This window comes from Antechinus flavipes, chromosome 1, assembly GCF_016432865.1.
Source record: "Antechinus flavipes isolate AdamAnt ecotype Samford, QLD, Australia chromosome 1, AdamAnt_v2, whole genome shotgun sequence".
NCBI classification, from domain to species: domain Eukaryota; kingdom Metazoa; phylum Chordata; class Mammalia; order Dasyuromorphia; family Dasyuridae; genus Antechinus; species Antechinus flavipes.
In genome coordinates, this window is record NC_067398.1 from 518,420,931 (window position 1) to 518,443,369 (window position 22,439).

At 31.0% G+C, this 22,439-nt stretch overlaps 1 protein-coding gene across 4 annotated transcripts in view; it reads right to left on the reverse strand.

Annotated features, from left to right (window-relative positions):
• Positions 1-17,959, reverse strand: part of CDH19 (cadherin 19) — an 86,175-nt gene extending 68,216 nt beyond the window's left edge. For all 4 annotated transcript variants that reach the window (XM_051970521.1, XM_051970523.1, XM_051970522.1 and 1 more), the window contains exons 1-4: positions 17,644-17,959; positions 13,384-13,678; positions 2,237-2,356; positions 1,231-1,395 (exon numbers count right to left, since the gene is read on the reverse strand). In XM_051970521.1, coding sequence (XP_051826481.1) covers positions 1,231-1,395; positions 2,237-2,356; positions 13,384-13,678; positions 17,644-17,838 — 775 coding nt within the window. In that variant the 5' untranslated portion in view covers positions 17,839-17,959. The remainder of the gene's footprint in view (positions 1-1,230; positions 1,396-2,236; positions 2,357-13,383; positions 13,679-17,643) is intronic.
• Positions 17,960-22,439: the final 4,480 nt, after the last annotated feature.

Below are 22,439 nucleotides of genomic sequence, written 5' to 3' on the forward strand. Positions count from 1 at the left end.
TTTTTTTAATTAGTTGGTTTACTTTGATTTTTAAAAAAAAATTTTATAAGATTTTCATTTAATTGTTTTAAAAATCTGTGTTCCTCTCCCTTCCCTTTCAAATCAAAGGGTCCAATATCAAAGCCAAGGAAAATAACTGGTCCCTATTTGTTATACAATTGGCAGCATTGCTTAATAAATTGATATGCTCAAAAGTTTGAATTTGCTTAATCAGTCATTTTGTCTTTCACCCACCACAATTGTTCCCTTGTATGGTAGCTTAAAATTGGTCATTTTTTATCTTCCCCTCAATATTGCAGAAATTCCCTATACTCCATATCTCTGAAAGTCTGGTTCCAAATTCTATTTGGTGCTACTAACCAAGTCTTGCCTTGAAATTTAAGTCTTTTAGACACTGAAATGGTGTTTTTTCCTGTTAGTTCATGAAACTAAATAAAATAAGCAAACTTAAATTATATGAGCATCTAGGTGACACAATAGAGTGCCAGAGCTAAAGTCAAGAAAACTCAACTTTGTGACTTCAAATCTAGCCTTGAGCATTTACTAGCTGTATTATGCCAGGCAAGTCACCTAACTCTGTTTGCCTCGATTCTTCATTTGTAAAATGATTTGGAGAAGGAAAAAAAAAAACTACTACAGTACTTTGCCAAGAAAATCCCAAATGAGTCACAAACTCTCAAATACAATAGGAATATTTGAATAACAACAGGTATAGGAGGCAACAAATTCTTTGACCTTTTCTCTGGCATAGGAGTCTCATCTTAAGTTATGTAAAACATAATAATTTCTCAAACTATCTGGTTACCTGATAATTTCATTTGATCAAAAGGATATTTCATTTGGGACTTAATGTTATTCTGCTTTAAAAATAGAAATAGTAGCAATTAGAAACAAACAGACAAACAAACATCAACTCCATTCCCTGGAGTTAGAAAACATCTTTAGCAAACTTCATCCTTGAGCCTTAGCTTCCTAATGTGTATGATATATGTAAGATAATATATGAGTATTGTCTATCTCACAGTATTATTTGAGCAAAATCTTTCTATAAACACTTAAGCAAAAGCACATGAAAATAAGTTGAATTTTAGCTGTTTCATGTAAATTTATATTATACTAGATCTGGTATTACTTGTTTTCTATTAAAGTCAAAGTCATAAAAAGAACATCTACCTAAATTGGTGGGAATTTTTTTTTAATAATTAAAATTTAAGCCATTCTATTTCTTACCAAGTTGGAATATAGGCCTGTTATCATTGACATCAGATAGATTAATTGTGACAGTTGTTGTGCCAGAAAGTCCTCCTGGAAGACCAAGCATGTCTGTAGCTTGAACGACAACCAAATATTGGTCTTTAGCTTCTCGGTCCATTTGTGAAGAAATTCTTAGAATTCCTTGAAATAATAGCAACCATTCTGTTATTAACTATTTAGTCATCTCACAATAATTCTTTAAACATTTTGTAATATATATCAAGCTTTAATATCAATTAGATCATTCTTGTAGTCTAAGGAAAATCTAAAAAGTAAAGCATAAAGGACAAGAGGGCAATTGACAGGGTAAGAGCCTGAAAATGATTATAATTTATATTTTATAGAAACTAAGTTTTCTAAGCACTGTCATCAATTTTACAGATGAGGAAATTGAAAAACAGAAATATTTCCCTATGAACAATTAGCTAACAGATGCTTGAGCCAGAAGGCAGACTTAAGACTTCTTATTTTAAAAATAGACATCTTTTTATGATACCATACCACACAATGTCACCCCATTTCTGGACTCAGAAACTATGTTAACTCTGGTGAATGAAACTTGAATTTAGACAGCTCTATTTATCAATGTACAAATGCAACTGATTTGTAATTTATAGTTTTAGAGAATGATCTACAGGCACATCTAGCCAAAACAACTTTGCTAGAGTGATATCATTAGGGTATATTAAACATGAAACATAAGTTCAGAAAGACTTTCTACAAACTAAATTAGTTGCCTCTTTTTCTTAATCATTTAAAAATTATTAATGTTATTTATTGCATCAATAATTTTTTCCTAAATTAAAATATAATTCCAGGTATAAATTAATTTACTTTTATATAAATTAGATATCATAGTAGCTAATAAATGGGGGAAATGAATGATTAAGAATGCAAATTTTTAAAAAAACTGATGCTTATTTTCATTATTCTATATTTCCTCTTTAAAATCACTGAATTGTACTTTGTTAGTCAGTAATACCTGTTGTTGGCTCTACAGTAAAATAGGGACGTCCCTGTAGTAGAGTGTAAATGAGTCTAGCATTATTCCCATATGAAGGATCATCATTATCTGTAGCTGTCACCTGGATAACTGAAGTTCCTGTAGATACAATAAATGGTGATCAGTAATTATAGCTATTTCCATATTTCACAGTGAATTTAAAGCTTATATAGCATTCTCCCTTCCCTCTTTGAATTAATGGTAGAAAGGCAATGTCTCCCCTGTGGCAAGAAAGATAACTAACATAATGTACTTTTACACAAGAAAGAATAGAGACTAGTCTAATAAAATGGCATAAACAAAACAATGTAGCTTTTATGGACTGTGTTCTGAAACGAGTATAATCAGACCTATTAAAATTTGTTGAATTTTTGAATCAAAGGGGGTACAGTTGATGTGCATATACATGTCAATTGGTATGATGAAGGTAACAAAAAGATCTTACCACAAGTACTCTTTTTTTCTAGCCACATTCTGGCAGCCAGAGTCTTAAGTACCAAATAGAAAGAGTGTGAAGTATTTATTTTAACAATATAAATAATAATATAGACACATTTATATATTAGCACATATATTTTCTCATCTGAAAAAATTAAATTAGATGACTGCTAAATGCAAATCAAAACACTTTCAACTCTCTATCTCTGACCCTATGATAATTAAAATGTCTTTTTGCTTGATTATTTAATGTAAATGTCTGGTTTGGAAGAATAAGAATAACTAAACTAACCTTCAAATTTTTTAGACCAAAATGATTACCAATCAATTTAATTCAAAACATTGACTGCGGACACAAAGGCAAAATAAAAAAAATCTTTTTCTTAAAGCCCTTTTTAATCTGCCTCCTTCCTACATTTCCAGCTTTTTTTACATATCATTATGTTCCTAATTTCTGAGACTCAGGGATACTAGCTTCCTTACCATTCATCAAACAAATTTTATTTAGGTGTTTTCTCTGGTTATTCCCTCTATCCAGAATATGTTCTCTCATCTCTGTATCCTAGCTTCCTTCTCTATTTCCTCCAAGTCTCAGATAAAGTATAATCTTTTGCTACATTTCCCCCATTTCTCCTTAATTTTAATGTATTCTCTCTGAGATTAGCCCTAATTTATCCAAGTATAACTTGTTTGTACATACTTATTTGTATGTTGTCTCCATGATTAGACTTTGTGAGCTTCTTGAGAGCAGGATGTGTGGTTTTGCTTTTCTGTGAATACCCAGAGCTTAGCAAAATATCTGGCAAGTAGAGAATGCTTCTAAAAGGCAAATTCACTAACTAAATAAAACAAAATATTTCTTGTTTTCAAGGATACTTCTATGGAAAAAAACCAACAGGATATTCCTTAGAATTAAGCAAAAATGAACAACAGGACACAGAGGTTATATGCTATGTTTTTAATCAAGATTCATTTTAAAAAGCTACATTTTTCTTGATTTTGAATAAAAATTGTATACGATGCCTTTCTCTTTCTAATTGCATTTCTACTCATCAATTCCAGTGTGCCTCATTCCATGCTTTCTTATTTTTCCAGGTCCTCTGTTTGCAGCACCAAAATTAGATTTATAATTTCCTGTACTTCCATCTATCAAAATGTACATTTTGATGCTTCATCCTGATTTTTAATGCTGCCAAAGATAAGTAGGTTTTAATTAGGTGAATTAAGTATATTAAACATTAAATTTATAAAACATTAAAAGGAAGTGATCTTTATTTAATAATAATGTTGCAATGACATCAGGAAACACAATCCCATGAAGTTGTTTCCACATTGAAGCTAAAAAATAAATTTAAAGACACTATGATATCTTTATTCCATGATGAGGTGAAAGAAATCTTGAGAGTCTTTTGTCATTTAAATTAATTGCAAGATTGTTGGCCTCAACTAAGGTATCCTGACTTAATCCTGATGCTGTTGCCTACAAATTGTCTGAACCAGGGAAAAAAATTCTATTTGATCCTTAAAGGATCTAAACTTCATCTACAAAAATTAAATCTATTATCTACTATCATCCAGTTCTTAATTATGACTTTATGATTTATACAATATTGGCAGCTGTATGGTGTATCTAAGTTTTGGATCAGCTTTATTATATCTTACTGGTTGCTATTGCCCCTCAAAATCTGCACATACCCAAGAAGAATAGGAGAACACACATTGAAATAGGACATAAACAGGGCTTCTATAGGTTTATAATCCATATAATGTGGAGGACAATCCCAATTGTGCTTAGATTTTCTGAATTTCAATAGGGGAAATAACAAATGGATAAAATAACACCAGTGTGATAAGTCTTTAGAACAAGAAGCCACTAGGCTGCCCAAGAAGTAAAACATCCTAGGTCATAGATGGACTAGAGCAAAGCTTACATACTTGATCAATATTGGAATTAAGCTGAAGAGTAATTATGCACTTTTGGCTTGAGAAAAAGATCCCAATTCAAAATGAAAATAAAACCAAAGAGTAAGCATGAAAATCTAAATGCTATAAAATTTAGGAATAATGAGGAGACTTGTTTTACATCTTGAATCCAGTATTTAACAATTTGGTGTCTTAGGGAAAAAAAAATCACTTAACCAGTTTCTGTCTGACTTTCCAAATGATCCAATGGGTGTAATAATATTTGTACAAACTATGACATGTTTGTTATTAAGAATGAAGTACTATGTGAATCTCAAAATGGTATGTAAACTTGGATAAATTGCCAAGAACTTTAAGTCAAGGAATTGAGTCTTATTAGAAATAGAAGATGTCATAAGGGTTAAATTATCTCATCTTTATTAACTTTCAGTTGTATCGTTCATCATCTCAAATTCTAGTATTCACATAAATAATAGTGTAAGGCATATATATCAACCTTTCTAAATTTCTTTTTTGTGTATGTGATCTTTAAAATGTTTTATGGAGAATTCCACAAACGTCTCTGAAATCATCCTGCTGATCTTTTCTTATAGGACAATAATATTCTATAATACTCATATGGCATAATTTATTCTGCCATTCTCCAACTGATTAGCATTCCTTCAGTTTCTAGTTTCTTGCCACGAGAAAAAGGGCTGCCACAAATATTTCGGTACATGTGGCTCTCTTTGCCTCTTTTAAAATCTCTTTGGGATCTAAGAAACACTGCTTGATTAAAAGGTTTGCACAGTTTGATAGCCCTTTGGGTATGGTTACAGATTGCTATCCAGAATGATCCATTCACAGTTCCACCAACAATGTATTAGTGTCCCCCACTTTTTCCACATGCCCTTCAATATTCATCACTATATTTTCCTCTCAGCTTTACCAATCTCAGAGATGTGTACTAATACCTCAGAGCTATCTTAATTTGCATTTCTCTAATCAATGGTAATTCGGAGCACATTTTCATATGATTACAAATGGCTTTAATTTCTTCTTCTGAAAACTGTCTGCTTATATCCTTTCACCATTTATCAATTGGAGAATGGCTTGAATTCTTAAAAATTTGAGTCAATTTTCTATATTTTTTAGAAATGAGTTCTTTATCAAAACCTATGAATTTAAACATGTTTTTTCCCACTTTATTCCTTCCCTTCTAATATTTCTGCATTCGTTTTGATTGTACAAAACAATTTTAACTTAATATTCTCAAAATTATTATTATTTTTTGGGCCACAAATTTGTTTCTTCTCCACAGATCTGAGAGTAAACTATCCTTTGTTCTTCTAATTTGCTTATAATATTACTCTTTATATCTAAATCATGAACCCATGGTATAAGGTAGCAGGTGTGAGTCAATGCATATTTCTGTCATACCAGTTTTCAATTTTCTTTACTGGGGAAGGTTCTAGTTTGTCCCCGTTATGTATGATGCTTGCTGATAAGTTCAAATAGATGCTACTGATCATTTTAAGGAAAACTTCATTTATTCCTATACTCTACTATTTCTAATAGGAATGGATGTTAGATTTTTTTTTTCAAATGCTTTTTCAGGCATCTATTGAGACATATGATTTTTGTTAGTTTAGTTACTGGTATAGTCAATTATGGTAATGGTTTTCTTAATATTGAACCAGCCCTGCATTCCTGGTATAAATTCTACTTGGTCATATTGTATTATGCTGGAGAAGACTTTGTATAATCTCTTTGCTAATATTTTAGTTAAAATTTTTGCATAGACACTCATTAGGGAAATTGGTTTATAATTTTCTTTCTCTGTTTTCACCCTACCTGGTTTAGGTATCAGCACCATATCTGTATCATAAAAGAATTTGGTTAGACTCCTTCTTTTCCTATTTTTTCAAATAGTTTGCATAGTATTGGAATTAATTATTCTTTAAACATTTGGTAAAATTCTTGTGTAAATGCATCTTGCTCTGGAGAATTTATTTCTTAGAGAGTTGATTAATAGTTCAATTTATTTTACTAAAATGGGACTACTTAAGAAATTTATTTCCTCTTCTGTTAATCTGGATAATCTATATGATCTGAGATCAGGATCACTACCCTGTTTTGTTTTGTTTTGTTTTTTTTTAAACACCTCAGCTGAAGCCTAATAGGTTCTACTCCAGCCTTTTACCTTTATTCTAAAGGTATTACTCTGCTTCAAATGAGTTTCTTGTAAACAACAAATTATAGGATTCTGGCTTTTAATCCAGTTTGTTAACCAGTTCTGTTTTATGGGAGAGTTTATCCCATTCACTTTCACGAATAAAATTTCTATCTCTGTATTTCCTAACATCTTGTTATATTCTTCTCTTCCCTTTCCCTTTCTCCCTCCTCCCCAGGATTTTGTCACTGATAAGCCCCTCTCTCAAACAGCTCTTCTCTTTTGCAGCCTCCCTTTTTATACCTTTCCCCTTCTACTTATCTCCTCCCTTCAATTAGCCTCCCTCTTTCCTCTCCCCTTTCCCCTCTTACTTCCCTAAAGGGTGAAACAAGCTTCACTGGGAAGGTAAATGTGTCTGATATTCTCTAAATCCCAAATGAGTCAAATCTGATGAGAGCAACATTTTCACAATGCTCATCCCCCTCCTCTCTTTCCCTCAATTGCAATGTCTTTTTTGCCTCCTCGTGAGATGTAATTTACCCCATTTTAACTCAGTTTTCCTCTTCTTCTAGTAAAATTGCCATTTCTCCTGTACTTTTTTTAAACCCTCACAATAAAATTGAATTATACCTACACCCTCTAATGTTGGAATCCTTACTAACTGCTAACTAATTAGAGTTGATCTAATCTTACAAGAAGATGTTTTGGGCAGAACCTGAAACAAGGTACTAAGTAGAACTAATTAATACAAGGCTTGTGTTCACACCTTTACTCATTGGAGTTCAACGAGTTCACACCTCCCTTGAAGCTTTTTGGGCCATAGAGCACTATGGGAGAAAACCCATAATCCCTCTCTCTGGAAGGAGCATAAATAGGCAAATGGACCAGTCGAAGAAGTTCTTCAGAGGAAGAAGCTACAAGTCGAGATTTCACCGAGTGAAGGGTGGAGCTGGCTGGAGGCTGAAGAAAGCAGAGGCAGAGGCTGAAGGACCAGACCTTTGGATTTGGTGACATTCGGAGAGAGCTCTTGGAACCAAGCAGAGAGATAGGCCTCTAAGCTAACTGGGCTATATTGGAGATAATAAAAGAGCTGAACTTTTATCACCTGGCTGTATTTTGAGAAGAAAAAGCTCACCACACTCTAAGTATGCCTATAACAGAGATACAGATCTCAAAAGTTAAACATATTACCTTCCTCTATAGGGATGTAGGCTTTTTAACTTTTAAAAGAACATTATTTTTCTTTCCTTTTTCCCTTTTATGCTTCTCTTGAGTTCTGTATTTAAAGATCAAATTTTCTATTCAGCTCTGAAATGTTTCATCAGAAATAGATGAAATTTTCCTGTTTTATTGAATATGTATCTTTTCCCCTAAAGGATGATGCTAAGTTTTTCTGGATAACTGCTTCTCAGCTGCATTTCAAGTTCTCTTGCCTTCAGAATATCAGATTACGTGTCCTTTTAGTAGTTTGATTAGTATGGCATTGAATAAATAAATTAAATTTGGTAGAAATGTCATTTTTATTATATTGTCTCAGTCTTCTTATAAGCAATTTCTATTTTTCTAGTTGTTTAGATATGATTTTATTTGTGTGAAGTGTTTTGTATCTATGTTCATATAGAGCTGTGGTTCTCTTGGTAGTTAGGCTTCTATGTATATATATGTGTGTGTGTGTGTGTGTGTGTGTGTGTGTGTACATATAATGCATATATATTTATATATAAGCATGGATATATTTATATTTAAAGCAATATATATATATATATATATATATATATATATATATATTATTTGCCTTTATTTAATGGAATTTCTTTTCTATCTCTTGCTGCTGGGTTTTGTTGATCATATAAGAAATATTGTTGATTTATGTCAGTCAGAAATTTATGCAGTCTCATATACTGCAACTCTTCTAAAGCAGTTACAAGTTGTGTTTTAATTGATTCTCTAGCTACTCATTTTAAAAAGATGCTATTTATCATTTTAAAAAACTCCCTTTATTCCTATATTCTCTAGTGTTTTTAAGAGGAATTTTTAATAGTGTATTTTGTCAAAATCTTTTTCAGCATCTATTGAGATTATCATAAGACTTCTGTTGATTTAGGTATCAATATTATAAAATTTGATGCTAGTTTTCTTAATATTGAAATAACCTTGCAATCTTACTAGAAAGCTTACCTGACCATAGTGTATAATCTTTGTGATAAACTGTTGTAATCACCTTACAACAAATTTTATTCAAAATGCAAAATGGTTGCATCAATATTCATTACAGAAATTGATTTTTAGTTTTTTTTTTTCTTTTGTTGTTGTTGTTTTTTTTTTTTTTTTTTTTTAGCTTTTCATCATTTATGTATTAGTGTCATATCTGGGTCATAAATTGATTTTAGTAAGATTAATTATTCACCTATTTTTCCAAATGCTTTAATATAAATAATATTGAAATTAACTGTTTTAAAATATTTGATAGAATTTATTAATGAACCAATCTGGCCCTAGGAATCATTTGCCTCATGGTGGAATTCCTTAAGAACTTACTCACTTTATTTTTCTAAGATGGGGTTATTTGGGATTTCTATTTGCATAAATATTCATGGATTTTCTTAGATTATCAGATTTATTGGCAGGTAATTGGGCAAAATAATTCATAATGAATGCTTTAATTCTATATTCTTGGTTATTTCAATGTAATACTGGACATTTAGCTTTCTTTTATTTTAAAACAAATAGTTTTTAGTTTTTTTTTTTTCTTTCTTTCAATTTTATTAACTTCACCTTTGATTTTTGGAATTTCCAATTTGCTGTCCAACAACAATTTTTAATTTGTTCTTTTTCAAGTTTTTTAGTTGCCCGTCCAAATTACTGATCTTTCATTTTTCTATTTTAATGTACTAATTTAGAAAAACTGATTTTCCCTTAAAGTATTATTCTGGCAACATCCCATAAATTTTCCTATATTTTTTTATTCTTGTCATTCTCTTTAATGAATTATTGATTATTTCTATAATTTGTATTTGACTTATTTTTACAATTAGATCATTTAGGTTTCAATTCAATACTCTATTTTCCCACTTCCTTTGGTTGACTAGGTTGACATAATTGTATTATGATACAAAAGAGGAGATTTTTTTTGATAATTTCTTGAAAAATACTGTCCAAGTATTTCTTTTAATTATGATTTCTAGCAGTCCTACACTTCTGATGTTCCCTCTCCTGGATCTATTTTCCAAGTCAATTGTTGCAGAGGACTTTTTTCTTCTCCATGAGGTATCTTACATTTTCATCCTTTAAAAAAAATTGTTTGATCAATTCTTATATTTCATAGTGTTTTTAGCTTCCAGTTGTCCAATTTTATTTTTTAAGATGTTGTTTCCCTTGATTGATTTGTATACGTTCTTTTCCGTTTGTCCAAATTATATTGTTTAAGGAGTTGTTTTCTTAGGTGGATTTTATAGATCCCTTTTCATTTTGTCAATTCTAATTTTTTCAATAGTTTTCTAAGCTATTGACTTTTTTCATATTTCTCTTCCATAACTCATTTCTTTCTCTAGATTTTCTGTCTTGATTTTTTTCTTTTTTAAAACATATTTATTTTAATACATATTGCTTTATGAATCATATTGAGAGAGAAAAATCAGAGCAAAAGGGAAAAACCATAGGAAAGGAAAACAAACAAACAAACAAAAATAAGTGAAACTAGCATGGGTTGATTTACATTCAAATTCCATAACTCTTTTTTTCTGCGTGCAGATAGCACTTTCTGTCCAAAGGCTATTGGAATTGTTTTGGATCACTGAACCATTGAGAAGAACCAAGTGTTTCATAATTGATCACCACACATTCTTGCTGTTATTGTGTCCAATGTATTCTCAGTTCTGCTTCTTTTGCTCATCAACAATCCATGTAAATCTTTCCGGGGTTTTCTAAAACTGTACTAAGACACATACCAGCTTTTGGTGCTGAATTTTGCCTGTTCCTAGTGGAGTTCAGGACCTTCTGTTGGTTTTTTGAGGGAGTCTTGCTGCCTACTGATGGGGAAGCTTGCTGTCCTTGACTGTCCCACTCTCCACTCCTCCTTCTCTAAGCAAGATGGATCCCTCTTACTCATCTTCCATTTTTTCTGAGCTAAAACATTTTTCACCTTCTTTCCTTGCTGGTTATGATATTCTAGGACCTGTCTTCAGTACTATTTTATGGATGCTCAGAAGTAAACTTGAGAGTATTACAGAAATTCATTCCTTATTCCTCCATTTTGGCTTCCATAGACTAGTCACTCCTTTTAGAGTTACATTATTTTCATCCCCAGTAAATTCTACATTTTGGGTAATCAGATTAACTCTTTCATATTATGAAACATCATTCACAAAACCAATAGCGTTTTTCTTAAGACATTGCAAAAAAAATGTTTGATATCTCCAATTTAGTCTCATCCAAATGCAACAGTGCATGATTACTGTTTGCTAAGTTTGTAATTTTACCTTTTAGCTAGCATAGAATACTTAGTCATATAGTGATATGTGAGTCATATGAACTTTTAAAATAATAAATATTAAATTTCTATATTTAAATTCATTCAAATATCAAGCAAACTTTAGGAGAATCTAGTAAGCATTAGGGGACTTCAGTAATCTGTGACAGTGTTAAATTCTGAATCCAAGCATTCTTTATTATCACATACTAAACTAGCTATATCCATATTATACTTTTTTAATATAGCTAAAAATTATAAAACCCTGCATTCAAAAATGTATCATTTATTTTGCTGCTATACTCATATTTGTTTACTATTATTGGTAAGGAAAAAAGATATTTTCATAGAACAAGTTTATGAATAAATTATGAAAAAAGTACTTTTTGTAAAGAGCTTTAGTCTCACTACACTTTAATTAATTCTCTACACCCACTCATAGTCTGAGTGAACTTCATTCAGAAAACACTTGCTGTGAATAAGGAGCTACTTAAAAATAGTCTAGAGTTAATAGTAGAGCAATGTTTTGGCCCAACTCTGTTCTTATGATTCCCAAAAAATTAAATAAAACATTCAGATGAAAGTGGTATATATTTCTATATCTGCAGAAACGAATTGTATCATTATTGATTAAAACAATGTCTAATTGTAGAGGTGAGATAGAACTTTTGTCACATTTAGAATGGGCTAAAATTAGGCTTAATTTCATTTCCAAAATACAGAAAGCAATTATTTTCACTCAAGTAATTTTATTTTAGATATTATTACTTTCAAACCTAGAAGTATAAAATGAAATAGGTATATAGATGATTTTTCCACTTGTCATTCAGGATTTTTAAAATGTGCTTCACTTTTTTCCTTTTCCCCTCTCCACTTGAGAATAATGTGCCACCATAATCCTTTCAATAATCAAAGTTCATGATTTTATAATTATCTTTGATTTTTCCTTATCCTTAATCCCACATATCTACTTAAAACTGGCATTTATGTAATGCTTCATGATTTTTACAAAGTAGTTTACAAATATTATTTCATTTGGTATGATGTCTCATTATTATCGTTTTCTTGGGTGAAGTTATTATTTCATTTGTCCTCATACCCTAGGAGATGATGATAGTATTTTGGTTTTATGAATGAGGAAAGTGAAGCAAATAAAGATTAAGTGGTTTACTCAGACAATTATTAAGTATCTAAGTCTAGATTTGAATCCTACTGTTCTGACTCTAGATAAGATTATGTTACTTTATGGCTCAAAAAACTTTGATGGTTTTTCATTGTCAAGAAAACAAAACTCAAACTCCTTAACTTGTCATTCAAGGCTCTTAACAAACTGACTTAAATCTCTCTTTGTAGTCTTGTACTTCTCTGCCATTCATTCTATGCTCAAGACTGAAATTCACTTTATTACTTTCTACTGAATAAGCATTTCCAACTCTCCCTCCCCTTTGCTAATATGCATTCCACATTCTTATATTACACTCTACTGTTTTATACCTATTAAATTAATTCTGAATTAACAAATTAACAAAATTTAAGTTAAATGTCATTTCGTCTATAAAATATTATACCCTCTTCACGAATGCCATGTCCCCACAATAAGACAATTAGTATATCTGATATGAGCTGACCGTATTTTATTTATATTTTATTATGTACTCATTATATTTTAATGTGTCTTGTTTCTACACATTTACTGAAATTTCTTTAGAGAAGCATTAGATAGTACCTATTTTATATACACCTATGTGATGACCGTGTTAGCACCCTGGATACTTTAAAATCAGCCAAAGTCAGGATAAGTAAAAGTCCTTGATCTTTATTCTTTGTTGAAGGGAGAGGAGAGAGTGTGGACACTGGGAATCTCCTCTTTCTTCTACCTCCAGAAGTCACCTCGCTAGTCCTACTCCACCCTTTTTTCCCTCCTCCAGATCTCTCTATAGTCAACAGATTCAGCCAGCAGAGAATAGTGGGGTGGGCCATTTTCCAAGCAAATGCTAATAGAGTATTGTCCAATTGGTAATTAGCCTTAAGTGCTGGGTTATCCAAGTGCATCTGCTCAGAGATTCAGTCCTTTACATACATAGAAAAATAAATATCTATTGTCATGAGATTACATTTATGATCATTAGATTAGATGTACAGTACCTTCTGGAGACATTTCTGGTATGCAGGTCTCATAAGGTCCATCTAGGAACTGTGGTTTATTGTCATTGATATCCAGAACTTTGATGACAAATTCAGACTCAGGTTCCACAGGTTTCCCAGTGTTAACATTTAGCACCTGGGCTCGCAGTTTGTAGTAGGCTTTCTCCTCTCTATCAAGCTTTTTTATGGCAGTTATATCACCTGTTCTGTTGTCAATGATAAAAATACTCCCAGCTCCATCCCCAGACAACAAATATATCAAAGATGCATCCCCTTTATCCAGATTAGATCTCAACTGTGAGGGATAAAAGATAATATTTTAGTTTATATTTAAATGCAAATGAGGTGTATTTTAGAATTTCATTGAATTTCAATTCTTATTTAAGTATCATCATTTCTAACAGATGGATACTCTACCCACTGATGAATCTAATTATATCTTAATCAATATATTGCTATTAAAAGTTTGGTCACCAACAGCTAATCTTTTAATGATCATTCTTTCTGAATTTATCTAGTCTCACTCTTAGATAATAGTTTTTCACAAGCATATTTTAAAAACATTTCTTCCCCAAATCTATACATGTATACACATAGTAGAAAGATTATATGATATAGAGTCAGAGACTCATGTTCAAAGTAAGCAACATTACTTTATCTATATTGTCTTGGACTATTCACTTTAACTCCCTCTGCCTTGTATATAAGATATGCATGATGATACTTGTCATACCTGCATAACAAGGTTATTATGTGGACCACTTCAAATATGCAAATAATTTTGTGTTATAAAAATTATAAATTATTGAAAGTATCATGACAAAGAGTTCTTTTTTTTATTAAGTAAGAGTGAGTTGTTCGGAAAATAATGACAATAGAGCCAAGAAGATTTATCATTTGTGAAAGTTAAATAAATGAACCAAGAAGGTATTTATCATTAATTACACTTTTTAAATGTGTAATTAAAACCTCTTTGGAAGACTGATTTTCCAGAAGCCAGACTATTTTAAATTTGGCATTACTTTGATTTCAAAATTTGGTTCTACTTTTCTTTCAAGGTCAGTAAAGAGACACAAGTCATTGATATCCAGAATTTTATACAGCATTCTAGCATAATCTGAAAAATTATCCTGTGCCTTAGAAAACAATAGAGGACAAGAGACTCACTAGAAAACTTGGAAAAGCAGCATCTCATATACAGTTGGCAGATATGAGGTTTAATGTATGGAGGGGGTTGACAATAAGAGATTTACGATTCAAATTTTGCATGACCCTTACCATGTCTAAGAAAATTACAATCTCTCTGAAACTTAGTTTTCTCATCAATAAAACAGAGATAGTAATAGCACTTACCTCATAAAGTGGTTTTGAGGATCTATTTAGGTAATATATATATAAAATACTTTGCAAAAAATAACATATATATATATAATTATATATAACATATATGTAATTTTATATAATCTACTATTAATATTCATTGAATTGTATGGTATGGTATGTACCATATCATACCATATACCATACTATATCGATACCAATACCATATAGAGAGAATGATCCAAAAGAGATTAATATTTTTCTCACTAAGTTTTGCATACTAAGATAAATGAAGCATTTCCCAACAATATTGATTTTTCTTTACTATCCTGTTTTCTCCCTTGCAGTTTTTCTTCTCCACTATACTTACATTTATTATTATTTGAAAGACCAATATAAATAATTTATAATAATGAAGGTGTTTGATAATAAAATTTGTCAAAATTTCACATTCTCATTAATTTTAGCAATACAGTAATGAATAATGAAATATTCCAAACTTTTTCAATTAAAATATAAATTTGGAAATATATACAAGATAAAAAATGATTCCTACAGTTTAACTTTACATGAGTGATTTTATTCAATCATCTTATATTAATATACCTTTCCTTACAACTGAGTTCTGAAGAATTACAAGGTAAGCAGGATAATAATACCAAAGAAGCCATCGCATTGAGAAAGCTTCTTATTTACATTCTATTATCTTGAAATAGTTCTTAAAAGAACTTACATTATCTTGGAGAAAGTCTTAAAATAATCAAATCAGTAATTGATCTCATTTTTAAAAGCAATGCTAATCTAAAGAAATGAGGAATATCTATCAACTAGTGAAAGTGTGACAAATCAGGAGAGGATTCAACTTACTATTTGTTACATAGATAGATTTTTTTTGCACTTTTAAACAAAGGCTGTGTCTACATGGAACATAGAATGATAAGGAAAAATGAAATGGACACATTCTATCAAAATAACCAAGGAACACACTACATGCCATTTCAGTATATTGATTGTAATGATAGATTTTAAAAACTTGGTTTAATATTCCAAGAAGTATTAAGAGAATCAAAATTAGTAAAAGATATGTATTATGAGCTATTCATGTTATGATCTAGACATGTTAATTAGGTGATTTTCTATAGAATGACGTTCTAGAGAAAATAAATATCTTATTTGCAAAGCCTTCTTTGATCCTATGCCCCAGAAATGAATTGAATTTCAATCAGACATCTTAATGATATGGAAGTCAGAAAAGTCACATATATTCTACTCTATATAGTGTAAAATTTTTAGCAAGCTTAGTACTACACAGTATAATATTTAGCTGTAAAATTTTAGAATAACATTTTACAAAACAGTAGTCGAAAGTGGAATTTTATATGAAATTGCTACTTCTAACCTAAATAATTTTTTGTGAAGTAGATAAAAAAAGAATGTGTCCTGATAGTGAATGAAGTAATGACATTCCTCTTTTTAATAAGTTTCCAGTTATCACAGGTGTTCTTGTTCTGCTTTAAATCAGTTAGTTGAGACTATATTGCATGTTATTAAAATCTGAATTGGATGTTGAAGGAAACTGTTCTGTATGCTAGACCATTTTCTAAAAGATTGGCTGAAGCTTGGAGTATAAGCAGAAGTCATTACAATCTAAAGTAAAGCAAAATGTGGTTGATGTGGTGGACGTGCATCCTAAAACAGTGTAGAATTAATGAGAATGACAACCTGTCTTTGGGCTCATGTTGATAAATTTCTCCATAGTGTCTTTTTTTAATTCAAGGTGACCAGCTGATGTTAACCCTTTACTTTGTCTGATGACAAGATAACATATATTACTTTATAAAATGTTGATTGAGAATATGACTAAATAAAGACATAGTTAACAACAAGAATTAATACTAAGCCTAAATTACATTTCCCATTCCTGAAGACATGTTGGTTTATTAACTGTAATGTTTTTCAAAACAGCTATTTAGTGCTCTAGTAATTTTTTTTTTTTTAAGTAGTAAGAAAGCAACGAATAACAAGAGGTAAAATGTGTTTCAAACTTTATTCCTTGGGAATTTCTAAGGCCCCAGGATAAGCAGCTGCCCTTGTACATGCTTAAATTTATTCATGTTTAGTCACACATATATGCACATTCCTATTGAAATGAGACACCATTTGAGTACAGGAACTTTTCTAAAAGGCCTGTGAAAAGAGAGTTAATGAATTTTGAACACTTCACCCTTTGGGCCCAATTAAATTTTAGTGCTAGTTAATTAGTGGTTTAACTTATTTCAGTTCATTCATCTAGAAAATGCCTTACAGAAAAGGGCAAGAGATCTATAGGCTGCAATTACCTCTGTTAAAAAAAAAAAAACCTAAATGATAAAAAAATAATAATACAGATAGGAAGATACTTTGTTTCATTAATTAATTTTCTCAAAATACATTATAAAAATGAGAGGGTGAAAATAAATATTCTTTATAGCTACAGAAACTTTATACTATAACTATGGGAACCTAAGTTCTTATAGATTCTTAGCTGTAAAAAGATGACAATATTTGTTTGTTCATTAAAAATTAATGATGGGTAAATCAAGTGCTATTTAGTGTAATAGTAAAACATACTAAATACTGCCTGTAAACTGTATTGTACTCAGTATGGTTGCTTTGATTCACTGCCAAAATTAGCACCACCAAATTGGCAGATGTTGATAAATAAGAGGAGTATTGTTACTTAGAAAATTGAAAATAAATTTCCAAGATAATTATTTCAATTTGATGGATAATTATTCTGCTTAAGTATCTGAAGTTATGAACTCTCCTGGCTCTTGATTCTTTCTAGCAATTCATGGTATGCTATTTCAGTCATACTAAATTGTTAGCATATTTTTTTACATGCATCTATTTTTGGTGAAAAGTTCACACTACTATACTTTTGAAGTTCAAGAAACATACCCGACCCACAGGTTGCTCAGTTACTGTCAGTTCCTCTTGCACAAAAAAATTATGCCACACCCAGGTGCGCTTTGCTCTCATATGAGATTGTAGTGGCTGTTTCATCTCATGCATTTTGGAGTTGGTCATATCTGTATGACAGGGACATAGTGGAGCCAGTCCCAAGAGAAATAGTAGTGACACATAGCAATTCATGCTGAATTTTCTTTTCAGTAGAGATACTCCTCTGAGAAATCAGTAGGCAAAAGAAAAGTAGTACTTTCTCTCTTTCTGAAAATACTTATTCTATATGCTTCTAAAATATGTTTTTCACCATATTCCTAAAAGACAAAAAAGAAAAAAATTATTGTTTTGGAATGGCATTTCTGAAAAGTAAAACACCCTTTCACACACATTACACATGCTTTTTTTAGGAAATATAATTCTATCATTCCATTTCTTTTTCAATCCTCAAAATATCATGTGACAGAATGGAAAATCTATTCAATTAATTCATGCTCCAAATTATACTAAGGAATTGTATTGTGCAGACTAGTCATAATATGATTGAAATAATTGTGTATTTCTGCTTAGACAGTGCTCATTTTGAGAGGTGGTCATAGAAATGCCTGAATGTTGGAAAGTGACACTGGAAGAGTACCTCTGATTGGCAGTTGACACTGATGTTTGTATTTTTAAAAAACCTGCTTACTTTCTGCCTTCTGTGCCAGTAAATCTCAAATTAGTTTGTTCTACTAAAAAAGCAAAGAAGAGAAGCATTAACTACTCTAATTCCTACTCAAGAAAGATGAAATTCCTTGTATAATTTTATAATTTGCAACAAAACATTTTTACATAATCAATGGACATTATCTTTTAAAAGCCTCAAGATTTTAATAATCAATTCAATTGATGATAACAAAATATTCCTTTTCTATAGAGAAATGATAAAGGAAAAAAAGAGAGTTAATCAATTGTTCATTTTCATTTATAAGACATTATTCAAGAGTTGCTATTTTATTACATCGCAAAATTTATGTTAATAAAAATATTACAATCTTCTACTATGTGCTAAGGAGAAATAAAGCCATAATCATTCGTATAGCTCTTATTATATTCCAGGGACTGTATATACCAAACATTTTTTTCTTTTTTTAAGAAAATAAAAAAGGAATAAGCATTTAAAGAATATCTACTTTGTACCAGGTATTATGCTAAGGGCTTTTTACAAATATTTCATTTGATTCTCATAACCACGAGGCAGGTGCTAATATTATTCTAATTTAAAAACCTGAGACAAACAGAAATTAAGTAACTTTCCCATGTTCAAACAATTAGAAAGTATTTAACACTGGATTTGAACTCAAAACAGCAGGCCCAGCCTTATATATAACATATATTATATAATAATATATATTCATAATATAAAATATAAAAATAAAATTTATAAGAAATATATTATAAAACATAAATTATGGAAAGCAGCTGGGTAGTTCAGAAATTGGACTAATCCTTAAGTTTCAAAAATCATAGAAAATGGCATACTCTTAACTACAGAATAATAAGAATAAGGCAATACTTGAAAATATTCTAGCATCCATTTCAATGAGCTTTTTCTAAATGTTTTAGGAAAAAAATGGAAACTTCAAACAAAATGACAGAGTTAGAAGTTTTCTCTAATTTTATGTACCACTACCAACTTAATACAATAATAAAACCATAACATATTGTAAACAAATGAAAATAAAAATAATAAATAGGAAGTAAGTCACTAAAAGGTATTACTGTCATCCACAACACCCTGCCCCTCAAAAAATATAAGTATAGAAGGAAATAGTGTTATAGTAACAAATTTTTAAAACTGGATTTTATATTTTTGTTTCCAGACTTCAATTCTAGCTTTCAATATGCCATGCTTGTGTAATGTGAAGTAAAGTAGTCAACCAATGACATGAGGATTGTACTTATGTCATGTGGAAATTCACTTCTTGAATTCAATTCATGCAGCCTTGTAGCTCTAGTATATTGAAAATAAAAGCAAAAAAAAAATAAAAATAAGCAAACAAAAAATTGGCTATAGAGTTGGAAAATTCTCAAGTTAAAGGTTTTCAGTTAGAATCTAATGTGCATGGAAAAAAAAGAAAAATATGTTTCTATAACTCTTTCAAAGTTTTGGTGAGTTGTTCCTTGAGAGAAAAGTATAGGGTAGATTTTTGCTCTATGAATTTAGAGTGAATGAGAGTATGTCCATGTTGTGTGTGTTGTTTTTTGTTTTTTTGGCTGAGGCAGTTGGGGTTAAGTGACTTATCCAGGGTCACACAGTTAGGAAGTGTTTAGTGTTTGAGGTCATATTTGAACTCAAATCTTCCTGACTTCAGGGCTGGTGCTCTATCCACTGCACCACCTAGCTGCCCCTGGTTCTTTCTTAATGTTAAGCTAATGAAAAATCTGGTCTGTGAGTGAGCAAGAAACATTGAATGAGAGATCAAAAGTTCTACTAATGACTAACATTGAATAACAGCTAATTAGCAGTGGCCAATAGCTTCATTTGCTTCAGTTGTGAAGACACAAAAAAGACATATAGATGAGGAATTGTTGCTGTTGTTTAATCATTTCAGTTCTTTCTAACCCTTTGTGATGCCATTTGGAGTTTCTTGGCAAAGATCCTGGACTGACTTGCCATTTCCTTCTTCACCTAATTTGCAGATGAGAAACTAAGATAAACTGTTTTAAATGATTGTCTGGGATCCCTTACATAGTAAATAACAGAGGCCTGATTTGAACTCAGGAAGATGAGTTTTTCTGACTCCAGTCTCTATAGTCTCATTGTAATGTCTCACTGTTCTGTACATGAGAAATGATTGTCATAAAAATAAAGCTTTCCTTCTCAAAAAGTACTGCCTATAAACTTAATGGAGGAAAAAAGATTCTTCATGGCAGGCTGTGATTCTTGTCTAGCAGTGGATAAACATAATTGCAATTTGGTGATCATGACATGAAGAGAGAAGAGGATTTCCCTAATGACAGGAATTAGGAAGTAACTTGTACCTTGTGTTTTAAAAATGACCGAATAGTAGAAGGCAGTATAATCGAGTTCTTCCTTTCCAGAAGATCACCAAACGTGAATAGAAATCACAACACACTCCTAATAGGAATTTCCATACCAAAAGAAAAAAAATTACATTGAGTCAAATTTTCAGCCAAGTTTGGCACAGAATGAAAAAGAAGTGTGCAGACACTGGAGATGAAGTCTAACCAGGACCTGGTGAAGATGAAAATCACTCAAACACAGTGGGAAGGCTGTGCATCCTGCAGAATTTGGGAACAAGGACCAACTAGAAGCTTTATTGTAGACTACCCAATCTCAGCTCCAGGTGGACTGGGAAAATGACCTAGATTAATTCTTCCTGGGAATGTAATACTTGTGAATTTGGAGCTGCATAACCAATAAGGAGAAAGTTCAGAAGCAAGCTGTAGCACGTGCCACAGATAATGAGAGTAGAGAAGAATCTCAGTTATAGCTCTTTTCAGGATTCAAATAAGTAGAAATGATACTGCTAAAAAGAACCAAAGAAATATTGAGAAAGAAAACTTAATTTAAGAAATGAAGGGCCACACAGAAGATATTTTCTTTACTGGTACTTTTTGAAGACAAGGGAGTGACAAGAGACAAAAAATTAGGAAATTAATAACTATTTAAGAATGTCATATCATAGAAGAATATTTGAAATTGTAATAAAATATAGGTATCATAGATTTTGACTAGAGGTGAAGTATACATAACAAAAACTGGTAATAATTTATTTGACATAATGTATTTGATCTTGTCACATCAAAAAGCATTTAAATTAAAAAGGATGAAGAAAGATAGAATTCTGTCTTTATATGATGACCAAACCAGATAGCATAAACACTAGTTAAAATGAAGGAAGAAAAACAATTGAGTTACCTATAATTTATTATTAGCTAAAAATTTGAGAAAGTAGCCAGAAGTATACTGCAGAATTGAGGTAAGGAGATAATTGTTGTATTTTTCCAAATGAGAAAAAATGATGGCCTGAACTAGGACAATATCTCTGTGAATGAAGATAAGGGAATGGAATTAATAAGATTTGTCAATGAAGTTATAATAATAAGAGAAAGTAGTTGAATATGACACAAGTTGTGACTGATAGAATGCTAGTGGCCTTAGAAGAGTTCTGAATTTTGAGTTTTGGTTTAATCTAAACAAGTTAAATTTGAAATAGCTACAGGTTATACAATTTAAATTGTCCAGTAGGCAATTGATCAGTTCAGAATGAAGATTTGGAAGAGATTTATGAATGGTTATATAGATCTGGGATTCATCAAAACAGAGATGATCCTGAAAAATCTTTCTGAGCTAATAAAATCATTTTTAGAGAGAAGGGGAAATGAGAAGATAACATATCTGAAATTTACTCATTGATGGACAATAAGGCAATGAGAGAATGAGATGAGTGAAGTTGAGAGAGAGAAAGGAAAAGAGAAAGAAAGAAATGTGGGGGGGGCGGAAAGAAAGAAGAAAAGGGATTACTATAGTTAATTCATGCCAAAATGTTCAACAAAGCTATGAAGACTGAGGCTAAGGAATCATATTTGGCAAATAAAGGATGATTAATGACTTTAAATAAAACAGTTTAACCAGGTTAATGAAACCAAACATGATAGAATTTTCTTCTAAAAGCATAGCAGTTCAAAATTTCTTTTGCTTCTTAATGCTAATTTTATTCCTCAAAAGATGGAACAATGACAAAAGGGAAATTTTCAGTTCTAACTAAGGAGGAGACAATGGCTAG